The following is a 12,723-nucleotide window of genomic DNA, read 5'->3' as shown; positions in this document are numbered from 1 at the left end:
CATGAAGAACAGAAATCTGAAAAATACCCTGAACTGTGTTGTTAATGTGCTGTGAAGCTTTAGGATGACTTGGGTGTGTATCTTAGAGTGTTTCAAAGAAGGTTCTACTGATAATTAAAAAATAACACCAGCCGAGCCAAAATTTCTACCATTATGTTAATGCAAGTTTCTGTTTTCTTCCATCGTGTGAAAGACTGTGAGTTACTGATAATGCATTCTTCTTCTGCTTGGCAAGGGAAGATTGCTAGGGAATTCTCAGTAGATTCTGAATTATTAATTTATTTATAGTGTCATATCAGCTATAAAGCTATTAATAAATGTGAGTTTCTGGAGCTTCCCCATGGCAGTTTAAAAACTTACACTCTTGAGATGTCAAAATATAAAACCTTCAATAATGAAAAACCCCTGGAAGCAGGACTGGAAGGGGCCTCCTGGGCCAATGATTCCTGGCTCCTGCTGTTTCGGCACAGTATCATATAATCCTCCTGTTCTAATTTCTAGCCTGCATTTATTCCTGTCCACTTTATTACTATTGTGTTTTGTGCCAACATTGCCCTTTAGTTTAAAAAGTTCTCCCTGCATGATTACCTTTCTGACATATTTACAAACGGATATAATTTTCTTCTTTTTGCCTTTGTTTTCCTAGGCTAAGCAAGCCACATTCTTCTCATGTCTTACCATCTTTCACTGCAGCTGTTACAGGCTGAGTGCATGTTCCTTAAACAGGAATGTCTGTAAGAGTACATAAATTCCTGATGAAGTTTTGTTGGAGCCTGGTACATAGCATGCGCACTTCCCAGTGCCTGCTCAAAAGTCTCCTCTTGCTCCTGCCTTGGACTGCATTTGCCTTTTTCGTGGCTGTGTTACTTTGGCATCTGGCCATCTTTCTGTGGTCAGCCTACAGAAAGATAAACAGTTTTCTCTTTCTTAGTCTTTCCAGGTGATGAGCTCTTATAGCTAAAATTTTTATGACTACTTCCTAGATATATTAACCTCTACATTGCTGAATTTAGTCCCATCTCTATTACTCCTTTCAATATCTCCCCTAACATTCCTACTTCAGAGCAAAAGTACTTAATGAAAATACTAAACCAATTCTGTATTTAAACTTACTCTTAAGAATTCTGCTGGTAATCCTCCCCCTGTTCAGTCCTTCCTGTTGAAAAACAGCCATGGCTTTTTCTGCTTTCATTTGCTCCACACTCACCATGAGAAGATCCTTGCTTTTGTTAATAATTTTCCCCATGGCACTGTCTCATACACTTTGCTGAGGTCCAAATGGATGAAATTGATTGCATTTCCTTTCCCTATAAAACGAGAACTGAGTATATGAAAATCATCTTCTTATTAATTTTCATCATATGCCATCTGATGAAAGCCCTGTATCAAAATTTCTGAGCAGTGGGTCTGGTAATAAAAAGTGTGTGGAGGAACTTGACAGAGCAGGTTAAGGTTTTGCCATAACTTTCCCTTGTGCATTTTTGTCACTAAGGTAGAGTATAAGAAGGATCTTGGAAACAACAGAGGCTACAGCATGAACTACTGTGATACTCCGCAATTCAGGAATGTGAGCAAGATCTCAAAATTCACCAGTGATGTAAGTTTTTAGTACTTCATGTGTGGCTTGCTTAACCTCGTGGCTGCTGGAGTTGCAAGTTGTCTGTGTGTATGTTTCAGCTAAGTGTGTGCTGGAAATGTTATTATAACTGTTTTTAACCCATGTCTGTACAGCACCTATCCTAGTCTCCCCTTATGGATCAGTGGGGGTCATTTTATATGGGATTATGAAAAGAACTATTATGATATATGGAAGAGAGGTTACTTACAATGGACCGCTAATCTATACAAGTAGCTGGCAGTTGTTACTGTTGTCTCTCATAATTATTACTTATTTCATTGTGTACGTCCATTTCCTGACTGGAAAGGTAGGCAGAAGGTACTTTACCAGAGTTAATGTCAGAGAGGAACAGGTTTACTGCGTGAAAATAATCAATATTAATAATGATACTGCTTTTATCTCATACTGAAGTGTAATTTTGCTTTATACTGCTTGCTATCATTCTCTGAAATCCAGGAGTAAATCTTTTGCCAAACAGATGAGATGGCAGAGTGGTTAATTTATCTTGTTGAATTCGCTACTCTGGGCTTGGTGAAAGCTGCACCAAAACAGTTCAGTTTTGGTAGATGTGTTCATTCATTCATGTACAAATAATGCTTCCCTGCAACTTTGTTCTAATATTTATTTCTGATTAAATAATATGCATCGATAGAATGCAGAGGTATCTCCCTTCTGTGGCATCCAGCTGATCTGAAGAATATGTAAATGACATCTTTTAAAATAGCAAACTCATAGAGGGTTTTAGTTTTTATTTTTTTAAAGTACCAAGGTTGTTGTGGACTCATGAATTTCTGTAGTGGTGCAACACTAGTAGACCACAGCTGTAATAATTTGTCTCACTGCTGTAACACATGGAAACTTGTAGAAAAACTAAATATATTTTCTCAGAGTATTTTTGCTTTTTTTGTACAGCTTAAATACAAAGAAACCTACCAGAACCAGATGAAAGGTCATTATGTAGGTATCGGCATGGACAAGCGAATGCTACATGCCATGAAAGCTGGCAGCTTGGCAAGCAACGTAAGCCTTTTTTAATCACACTTGTATGGTTGTTGCTTTCTTGTCTTTAAGTTTTTCCAGAATTAAGTTGATAGAAAACTTTAGATCGTATTGTACTGGGGATCTGAGGGATAGATATGTTGAGAAGAGGGGAAATTCTGGAAACCTTTTTGTACTCATTTATATCTCACTGTGTGGAGGAAATTAAAATAAGCAAATTCAGTGATCTGGCAACATACTGAGCTCCTTCAGTTTTCTTTGACATCGGTAGGATGCTGAAGGTTGCTTGCCATCACCCCCGGGGTCAGACCTTTGCTGAAAAAACAGTCTTTAATGAAGATTTCTGGATTCCAATTTAATTTACTGGGTTAGTCAAGAAGCTGTTTCGTTACATACCATTCCTTCAAGTACATTATTTACAAATCTGTAAGAAGCTTGAGAACTAAGCAGAAAGATAAAAGAGATGTGTCATAGGTGGAAGTTAAGTTAATGCTCCCACTGTTGGCATTAGATTAATTGAGGAGCTGAAAAAGAATCAATTAGTGGCTAAACTATGCAAATAATTTCATTTTCTTTGTCACTCATGACATTGAACTTACTTTGTTTTCTGCATTTAATATTAATATTATTGTTTCTCCTTGCCTCTTGACTGATAATTATTCAAACAAATGACAGCTTAAAAAAAAAGAATGATTTTTTTTTTTGTTCTCCCTGTGTTTCAGATAGCCTATAAATCTCATTACAAACATGACGGTGTTGACTACAATTACCCAGCTACTGTCACTCCTTCATATCAGACAACAAGGAAGTTGGTCCCTTTGAAAGATGTAAATAATTTTATGGTTTTTTTTCTATGACTTGCATGGTTCATCATCTCTCTGTAGGAGAGATTGTGATAGATTGCATGTGTCAAATGATGATTTAATCATGGGAGCAAACAGCTAGTAATAACAAAGTTAAAGCAAAGAAGTGCAGGGAACCAAGAGGACTCTGAGGAACAGAGAGTGCTGCCACCTCCTGTCACTGGCTTCAGTTCAACGCAGATTGTACAGTCATGTGAAATGAGTGAGTTTTGCCCCTGTCCCTAGCCTGTGTTGCAAAACATCTTACCAGCCTGGGCAGCTTCAACAGCAGTGTCAGGCATGGAAAGTACAGGGAGATTAAATAGGCTTCTCCTCCCTTGTGAATTCCCTGAAGATAGGTGTTCACCTTTGAATGGGAACTAATTGGTCATGTAACCTGCCTCATGCCTGTGTCTGTGCGAGAGGGGTGCCCTCTGTGCTTGGGGCTGAGTTACTGATGGAACAATGTGAAGAAATTTGTATACTGCTGTGGTTGTATGTGCTCTGCAGATAAATGGAAGATGTCAAACTGTAGAGGATATCATACTTTCACCTCTCACAAGCATTAAAGGCTTAATTGATCTCATCTACCGTTGGGAACTTAACCTGTGCCTTAGGAGCACAGTCACCAGGCATTACTTTACTTACTTATAAAATCAACAGGAAGAGAGCAGCACCTCTGCAGGGCATTTCTGACTACCTAAGAGTTGTATAACCTGTCTTTCTATTGAAATTGCAAGAAACCAGGGACAAGATGCCTTAGAGAGGCTATTAACATTATATGAGATTTATCTGGGCCTAAACACCTCTTCCAAGAAAAAGATGGTAGCATGAAGAGGTGGAATTGAGAACCCTGATGTTTTTGAGGAAGTACTTGATCTGTTTCGGCTGTAAGATGCACTATTGCCTCTTCAGCAGTAATTTCAACTTTGTCTTTGAAAAAGCTTAAAAAAGTAAAGTTCAGTGTTTGATTGCTTTGTGTGTGAGAGAGTTGCGTTCTTAATAAGGTCAAAGTAAGCATGAATTCATGTCCAAAATGTACAAATTAGTTCTACCCACTCTAAACATTTCAGCACTATCAGTGGCTCCACAATTCATAGTCAGTGTCTGGGTTTGGAGCATGTAAATCAATTGGCCACAGAGACTCAGTTGCACTAGTGATGATTATCATCTAGTAGTTTGACACAGTCCCAGGAGTCGTCTATTCACTGATAACCAACATGCTTACTTTGAATTCTTTAAGAATACAACTCTTTCACACACTAAGCAACCACAAGTAGCAATACATACACAGTTTCAGTTAAAAAGAAATGATACCTTTCTGTGGAGTTAAAATTCTCTCTGTCCCTGTAACCAAGCAAATGAACTGTTTTAAGTACCTTGATCACTTTGGACCTGTGAAATAATTCAGGCCTTTTTTCCTAGTTTTTGTCATTATGACAGAGCAAGTTTATGTGAGGGTACTTGAGATAAGAAGGTTTGCATTAAAATAGCTTCAGTAACTCAAAGTCTCTAGAAATATACTCTACTTTACTGGGAAAAAGTGTTCTTAAGAAACTAGTTTTAAGCAATGTGATTTGCAGTGTTTGCAAAGTGGATGGTAATTACGGCCTACAGAGAATAACAATTGTTTCCTGCAGTTTAGCACTGAGTCCTTTGGCAGCAACAGGTTCGAAAGAAAGCTTCTCCATGATTTTTTTATCTTGCATAATTTTGGGATTTAATATACTTATTTTATAAGTTATTATTGCTGCTACCATGTTAATGTGTTAGGCTCCAATGCTATCAATGGCTGATATTAAAATGATTTTCTTTGTACCATAAATATATATTTTTCTTCTCTCATCACCCACACAAAACTCTTACCACACAGGGAAATTAAGTGATTAATTATTACGTTAAAACTCAGTAAGGACAAAGTGTAATAGAGTTCATTTGCTCTGCAGAGCACTGCACTGGGCAGACCTCGTAATAGACAGTTACAATGTTCCTGTATAAAGATAGTCTGATAAAGATGAAAATGGTCTAAGTGATGGTTAAGAATATCACTTTTACAGGAATGCTTCGGGGGACCAGCTGAAACTGCATCTTTTTAAGAATTTGTGGTTTTGAGGGGGAGGGCTTATAAGTGAAGTTCATTTTCAAAGTGGAATAAAGACTGTGACCTCAGACTAGGAAATTTTCAGAGCATTAACTCAGATCTCATCCAAGAGATCCTGGTGTTTTTCCTCACATCAATTTATTATGGTTTATGTAATGATTTATCCAGAGTATCCAGAGTAAACTTTATCTACTCACTCTCTCATTTTCCAGTCTGAACAGTTCTTCCTTTATTAAATCTTTTTTAAATTTTATTTTAAATTAGGTGAACTACAGGCAAAGCATAGACAAGCTGAAGTACAGCTCTGTTGCCAGCACTCCACAAATAGCTCAAGCCAAAATAAATGCTCAGCAGCTCAGTGATGTAAGTTCTGTCATCATAGCCACCATTGTTTTTTAGAATTATGAGATGATTTTATTTCATAGCATTTGAACACTTGTTCTTATTCGTAATAGTTCATCAGCAGATTTACAACCAAAACGAGAACACAAATTGAATGAAATCACTTCTAAAAATGTTGCAAGCATACCAGTAGATCTCTCATTTTCCTCCGTTTTTAAGATTTGTGTTAGTGTGCTTTGTTAGGGATTTATCTTCAGTATATTTATTAATGCATGCTTTTAATAATATATTTCTACTTGTAGATAATCAGTAACTGTTCTATGATTGGGATAATTATTCTACTTCCTAGTACCTAGGTAAAAGTTATAATTGCCTATTGGCCTCATATTATGTCACCCATACCTATGAGTGTATCCATGACATACGGCACTAATAACCTGAAATTCAACAGCAGTCAATCAGTGTAATAGTCATATTTTTAGTGAGTTAAAAATAACCTGATTTGTTGTTGACTTTTTCAATATATGGCAGTTGAACTACCGAGCCCAGTATGAGAAGACAAAAACAAATTACACTCTACCTCAGGACGTACCTCAGTTAGTCAAGGCAAAAGCCAATGCTGAGTTATACAGTGAGGTAAGCCAAGTGATGTTCCTTCATGATGACATCAATAGACAGAAATGAATGTTAAAATCATGACATTGTTTCTGGAAGCATTTAACTTTTATCATTAGTCTTTACTAAACAGCAGCATGAGGTATGGTAACCAGAACAGACTGGGATACAATCTCAAGTACAGTGAAACTGCTAGACTTTTTTTTCAAGACCTTTTCAGGTGATTTGAATTTGTTTAGTAAACCAGTGCTCACTTCACAAAATTAACTGATTCTGAGGCAGTATTTGTATGAAGTACCAATATTTGCACAGTTCTAATAACTCAAGTCAATGGAAAGAAAACACAGTGACTTCAGTGAACTTGGATCAAGCCCACCGTTGCTGCCATTCATAATTCATGGCAATATGTAGTGATTTACTTAGAGACCTGGGTGTTAAATCAAACACTTGCAGGAAAAGTTTAACCTCTATTTAAATTTTGAAGTATTTTTCAGGGCCCAACAGGACAAATAAATGCAAAACCAGAAAAAAACCTCCAGTCTTATTACTGGCATGACTGTTACTTTTGAGCCAGTTTCATAATTTTTCATGGTTTTGAGTTGGCATTACTGCAAGTTTTTCCTGGCATATCCATACCTTGTGTTCTTCCCCTAAGTTTTATAGTTGCACTGGTGAAGTGGTGCGGAGCAACACTCTTTGTGGCTATAACATGTTGGGATGCACACTCATTTTTAGATATTAGCAAAATATAACCATATAAAAAGCCAAATCCAGAAATCTGGGCTTCCTAGATACTTCATTAGGTGCATGTATAGTATGCATGAAGGCATACTTGATCCTGCTCTAATGGAATTTCAAGCGGAACCTTGAAAAAGAGCTTAAGCAAGTAGTACTTTAACTTCCATTAATTTTCAGAAGTTAAGCATATGTGATTCTCATGCATTTCATCTACGTTTGTGATATAGTGTGGCTCATGAGTGTGCTTTTGAAGCAAATCTCCTGATCATAAGGGTTGCTTCACTGAGCTTTGCTTCACATTGTGGGGTGGTCTCAGAGCACACTGGATTCCTTTTGAACGAAGCCAAACTGAAAGATGCACTCCAGCAGCTCGCATAAAGAACTACAGCTACAAATAGGCATTTGGTGGATGGGACCTTGCGGGGGGAGTGGGGGTGGAGAAAAATCCTGAAATGAGTAGTGTGATGTCTGATTCTGAGCACCAGCTGTTCTGCCCTATAGATCAGCTCCTATTGATCTATACTCTTTGCGTATGTAGGCATAATCACAGGCGCTTTTGAAAAACCTTCCTTCCCTATTGGTACATATTCTGGGATTTAAAGTGCCTGTAAACTCCAAGAATAAAATTCTTGACTCAATCCTAGCCAGTTAATTAGCTCAAAATTATAGTGAACTGTGCCTTAAAGTTCCAGTTTGTGGACTGAGAATATTTATACTTCTGTTTTTCTCTTAGTCATTTTCATGTTTGCTTGAAGATCTTGTGTGTTTATGTGTTGGTGACATGTTGCTGTTTTTTCTTTCTCAGATTAAGTACAAAGAAGGCTGGGAGAAGAGCAAGGGCCGGGGCTTTGAAATGAAACTTGATTCTCTGCCTTTACTTGCTGCCAAAGCTTCACGGGATCTTGCCAGTGATGTACGTTATATTTACTTACCTAGGAATTATTCTTTATATAAGTTGCTATAGCACAGGGAAATAAAGCTTAGCTCACTTCATCTGAATTTTTAAATCCTGCATTTTGCTGTCCATCTTTCTCAATGGCTGATGAACAGTTGGAAACTTTCTCAGACTCTGTTATGAAATTTCACTCTCTGAAAATTTTTTTTTAAAATACAAGTGTACAGAAGGAATCAAAATTTGCAAAATAACAATGGCTCAATCCTCCCAGAGTAAAATTCAGTGCTTTGAATCGCTTATAGCCTCAAAAATACTGTTCTCATATTTCTAATTAGCTAATTCATAGCTAATCAGAAGACTTTAAGCTTGTAAGCGTATCCACCTCAGAGGAGTGAGTCTTAAAGAATGAGGTTAAAGACAACATAAATGAGACCAGCCTTGCACCTTTGGGAATTTCTGAGAAAATCTGGGAAATCTGAAGTGACAAAGTGAGAATCAGACTAAGCCCTTGTAAATTTTGACCATCCAAATCACCAGTGAAAAACATATTGCTTATCTCTTGGATAACTGGAAGTGTTCTTTGACTTAAGCTGCTTTTTTCACAGATTAAATATAAAGAAGAATATGAAAAAACAAAAGGAAAAGCAATTGGAACCAAAGATTCAAGACTTTTGCACTCTCTGCAGGTAGCCAAGATGAGTAGTGAGGTAAATTATTTATATCTCTTACTCAGAAGGTGTTTTTCATAATTATGAATCTTTCAGCAACAATATGCGATCTACTCCTGTTACTGCATTCACTGTAAGAAATTCTTGGAAGCTTTTAACAAAATTTTTTTTCCTTACTCTGTCTGTTAATCTGCAATGATTGCACAGTATTTTTGTTCTCATAGGGAATTTTGCATTGATCGTGTCCTTATTTTGGGGCAGGAAAATGACATCCTATTAAACCCCCAATATAAACACTCCTATGTAAAACTTTCAGGCAGATAAAAGTATGTTTAAAAGTAAGAGGTACTGTAATAGAGAAGATGTCTCAAGGATCTGCAAAATTCATCCTGCCATTGTGGATCCCTCACAGGACCTGATTTCTACATGTGGTTTTTGCCTAATCTGCATAAGGAACCAAGCAAGAATGGTGCTTTAAGATAGCTTTGGCTTTGCAATACACTGATACAGACAACTTTTCATCCCTTCTATTTCTAGATTGCCTACAAGAAAGATTTTGAGGAAAGTAAGACCCATTTCCATCTGCCTATGGATATGATAAACCTAAGACATGCTAAGAAGGCCCAGGCACTTGCTAGCGACTTAGATTATAGAAAAAGACTCCATGAATACACAGTTGTTCCAGAAGATATGAAGACCAAATGGGCAAAGAAGGCCTATGGTCTCCAGAGTGATGTAAGATGATGTATACTCAACTTAACTTTTACAAGCAGTAAGAGCGTTTGTAGACTTTTCAGTTTAACATTAATTCTCATTTCATATAGACACTGTTTGATCTGAACTAGGACTTTTTAAAATGTCTTTGCAATGTCTTTGAAATTGGAAAGGGTTCACATGTAAACATTTTACCTGTGTTCCCCAAGCTAATAAATGTCGTTTTCCTCTACAGCTTCGATATAGGGCAGATCTGATGTGGATGAAAGGAGCTGGGTGTATCACAGAAGGAAGTCTTAATATACAACAAGCCAAAAAGGCAGGAGATTTGGTCAGTGAGGTAAGCAAAGTGCTCAGGCTTCTGCCTGTTGTTTATTCAAAGGTTTATGCACACTTACCCCATTACATTATGTGGAATGGGGAAGGAATTCCTAATATGGAAAATCTGAGAAATGGAAGAACTGATGGACACCGTTTAGTTATTCTGCAGTTCAGGAGATCCTGGGTTAGAGATAAAAAATATATTTTCCCATTACATGATTATTGTGTCAAGTTTTTGAGGTAGAAGTCCCCATAATTGTGCTTCCATGTCTTTTAATACACCTGCCCATTTTGCCGAGCGGCGTTGAAAGGAATTAGATTTTCCTGTGGTACATGCTACATAGAGTACATACAGTTTTAAGGAACAGTCTTGAAAAATTAGATATTTGTTAGCCACGTTTGGTAATTTCCTTGGTCTTCAGCAAATAAGGGCTATGACTTTACTGGCAGCTTCAGCTTGTGTTGCTTTTCATTGCTTTAGCTCGATTAATTCATGGTTTTGCCCTGCCATTAACCTTATAGAAGTACACTTCCTCAGCTGCTTAGCTATGGTGTAGTTGTCTCACTAGTGCTCGGAAAACTAGAGGACAGATAGAAGAATAAATTAGGGGAAGTTTGACAAGAAGGATAAAATCCCACTTAGTGCTGGACAAAGGAACAGAAGCCAGTTAGTTACTGGGGATCACACTCTCTGATACCCTGGGTGTCTGACATCCTCTCAGTGCTCCTGCGAGGGGAAAAAATACAACTTAGAAACAAAAGAAGAGCAGCTACTGTCAGGTCCGGTGTCTTTCTAGGGACAGACTGACATCTGGTGCTGTGGTGTGCTGTAGTACTAATCGCTTCCAAAGATATTTAATCCATAATGCTCTGCCTTTTCATTCCAGTGCTGTGTAAGGCCAAGTGATGTCTGACAGTCACTTAAACTGGAGACTTGTGGGTGTTATTTTGGAGATCTCTATTGCCATACAGAGCCTCACATTTTGTTGTTTCTATGCAGAATGTCACTACATTGTGTTCCATGCAATGTGACAAAACATGCTGTTTTTAATCTGCCTCCCTCCCTTCCAGGTTCCTAAAATAAAGTGATGAGCACCTCTTTGAAGTGCTGCATGCTTTTTTAACTTCTGTTTTGTGTTCCCCTAGCAGAGACACAGTGTAAACTGATCTGTTCACCCATCAGTTCAAACAGAAGGAATTCTCTCCTGAAATGCAAGACAATAAGAAAATGCATTTACACCTTTTCTAGGTGGAATGCCCCACTTCATGGTTGAACTGTTAAAATAATTCCACTAAAGTATATAAGAAGTGTTTGCCTGGTCTCCTCTATCATACTGTGGTCTTGAAATAGGGTGCTGCATTTCCTTGTACTGTGTCAAAGATAGAAAGAAGTGCTTAGCTTGCTCTCCAGTGAGTGATGCAAAAGGCTCAGACAGTGACATTCAAAACAGACCTGATCCAAAGCCTGATGAAGTCAATGGAAGTTTCCCATTCACTTTGGTGTGTTTCAGATGTAAAGTAAAAAGTAAGACGGAATAAAAGTAAGGGAAGTTTTATTTATCATACTAGAAATGTTAGTCATTATGCAAATTTGTCCAATCAAATAAATTTTATATAAGTACTGGTACCAGAGGATGAATGGAGCACAATGTTTCTTCCCACATCCAAGACCTGAGCCTTGTGGAGGGCTCTCATAGCTGTTGCTCCCAGGAATGCTTGACTGCAGTGTCTATGCTGAGCTCTGCTTTGAAAAGAACTGGGAGATGGTGGGGAAGGTTTTGAATTAAAGTGGCTTTCCAGGATGCTGAAATTGCCCTTTCTAATTTAATTGATAATTTAGAAATATCTTATTGATTTAAAAATATCTCAGTAACACATGCTCAGTGATTTGAACAACATGTGCATATGATTGAGAAGTGTCCTGTAAGAAAATGAGATAGTAATATTGACTGAAGCTCATGAGCTGTCTTGGGCCCTGACCTAAATTATACCCAGTTTGTGAAAGATACTCATTGGTTGGTGTGTAAGATATGTAGCTAGTATGTTTAACACCAAAGAGTATCTCTGCTTGCCGTGTCAGCAGCAACACAGTTGGCATACTCTTGCACTACCCTCCTTGTTACTGGGGTCCACCCAGCAGAAAATACTAGCACCGGCTAGTATCTGGAAGCTTATTTTGCTGATGCCTGTACTAAAATTGTCTTGGGAATTTACAGGGGACTTCTAGCTCTATCAGTTATATACTTTTGAAAGCACTACATTGTTGGAGAATGTAAATATTGTAGCAACTTCTGTGTAACCTGCTTTAATTTGGTGTAGAAAAAGTACAGACAGAAGGTTGATGCTCTGAAGTTCACCAGTGTGGCTGACAGTTCTCAGATCAAACATGCCAAGAAAAGCCAGGAACTGCAAAGTGATGTGAGTCCTTGACTGAATTAGTCTCTTTGCTAGTAGTTTACTCATAGCGTGGCCATTCCTGTGACACGTACAGTGGGACGGGGGGTGGTGGAAGTGGACCCAGTTACAAAACGTTTCAATATATAAAATTTCTTGAGATTTATTTCTAAGGGGTTTTATTTGTTTATTTGCTCAATTATCTCATTGAATTCTCTGAACTAGAACAATGAAAGAGCAAACCCCAATGCAAATGGAAATAGGCAAGTGAGGCTTCTCATAAATAATGTCAAAGACCGGGCGGGGGGGGGCGGGTGGGGATGTCTCTGCAAGGCAGTGTTGGCAACAAACTTGTGGGTGATGCAGGCTGGATTCAGGTATGGCTGAAACGCATTCATGAGAGGGTACTGGAGTATTCCTAAGACATTAATGTCATCTGCACAAAATTGGTTATCCACGAGGTAGTAAAGGTGAGG

The 12,723-nt window shown here is 38.0% G+C and overlaps 1 protein-coding gene across 3 annotated transcripts in view; it reads left to right on the top strand.

Annotated features, from left to right (window-relative positions):
* Positions 1-12,723, top strand: part of NRAP (nebulin related anchoring protein) — a 52,676-nt gene that overhangs the window by 14,126 nt on the left and 25,827 nt on the right. For all 3 annotated transcript variants that reach the window (XM_075108164.1, XM_075108165.1, XM_075108163.1), the window contains exons 12-21: positions 1,493-1,597; positions 2,531-2,638; positions 3,340-3,444; positions 5,825-5,923; positions 6,434-6,538; positions 8,061-8,168; positions 8,756-8,857; positions 9,356-9,553; positions 9,768-9,872; positions 12,173-12,271. In XM_075108164.1, the coding sequence (XP_074964265.1) occupies positions 1,493-1,597; positions 2,531-2,638; positions 3,340-3,444; positions 5,825-5,923; positions 6,434-6,538; positions 8,061-8,168; positions 8,756-8,857; positions 9,356-9,553; positions 9,768-9,872; positions 12,173-12,271 (1,134 nt within the window). The remainder of the gene's footprint in view (positions 1-1,492; positions 1,598-2,530; positions 2,639-3,339; positions 3,445-5,824; positions 5,924-6,433; positions 6,539-8,060; positions 8,169-8,755; positions 8,858-9,355; positions 9,554-9,767; positions 9,873-12,172; positions 12,272-12,723) is intronic.

This window comes from Phalacrocorax aristotelis, chromosome 12, assembly GCF_949628215.1.
Source record: "Phalacrocorax aristotelis chromosome 12, bGulAri2.1, whole genome shotgun sequence".
NCBI lineage: Eukaryota > Metazoa > Chordata > Aves > Suliformes > Phalacrocoracidae > Phalacrocorax > Phalacrocorax aristotelis.
Note: the sequence above shows the minus strand (reverse complement) of the source record. Positions and strands in the feature narration are given on the sequence as shown.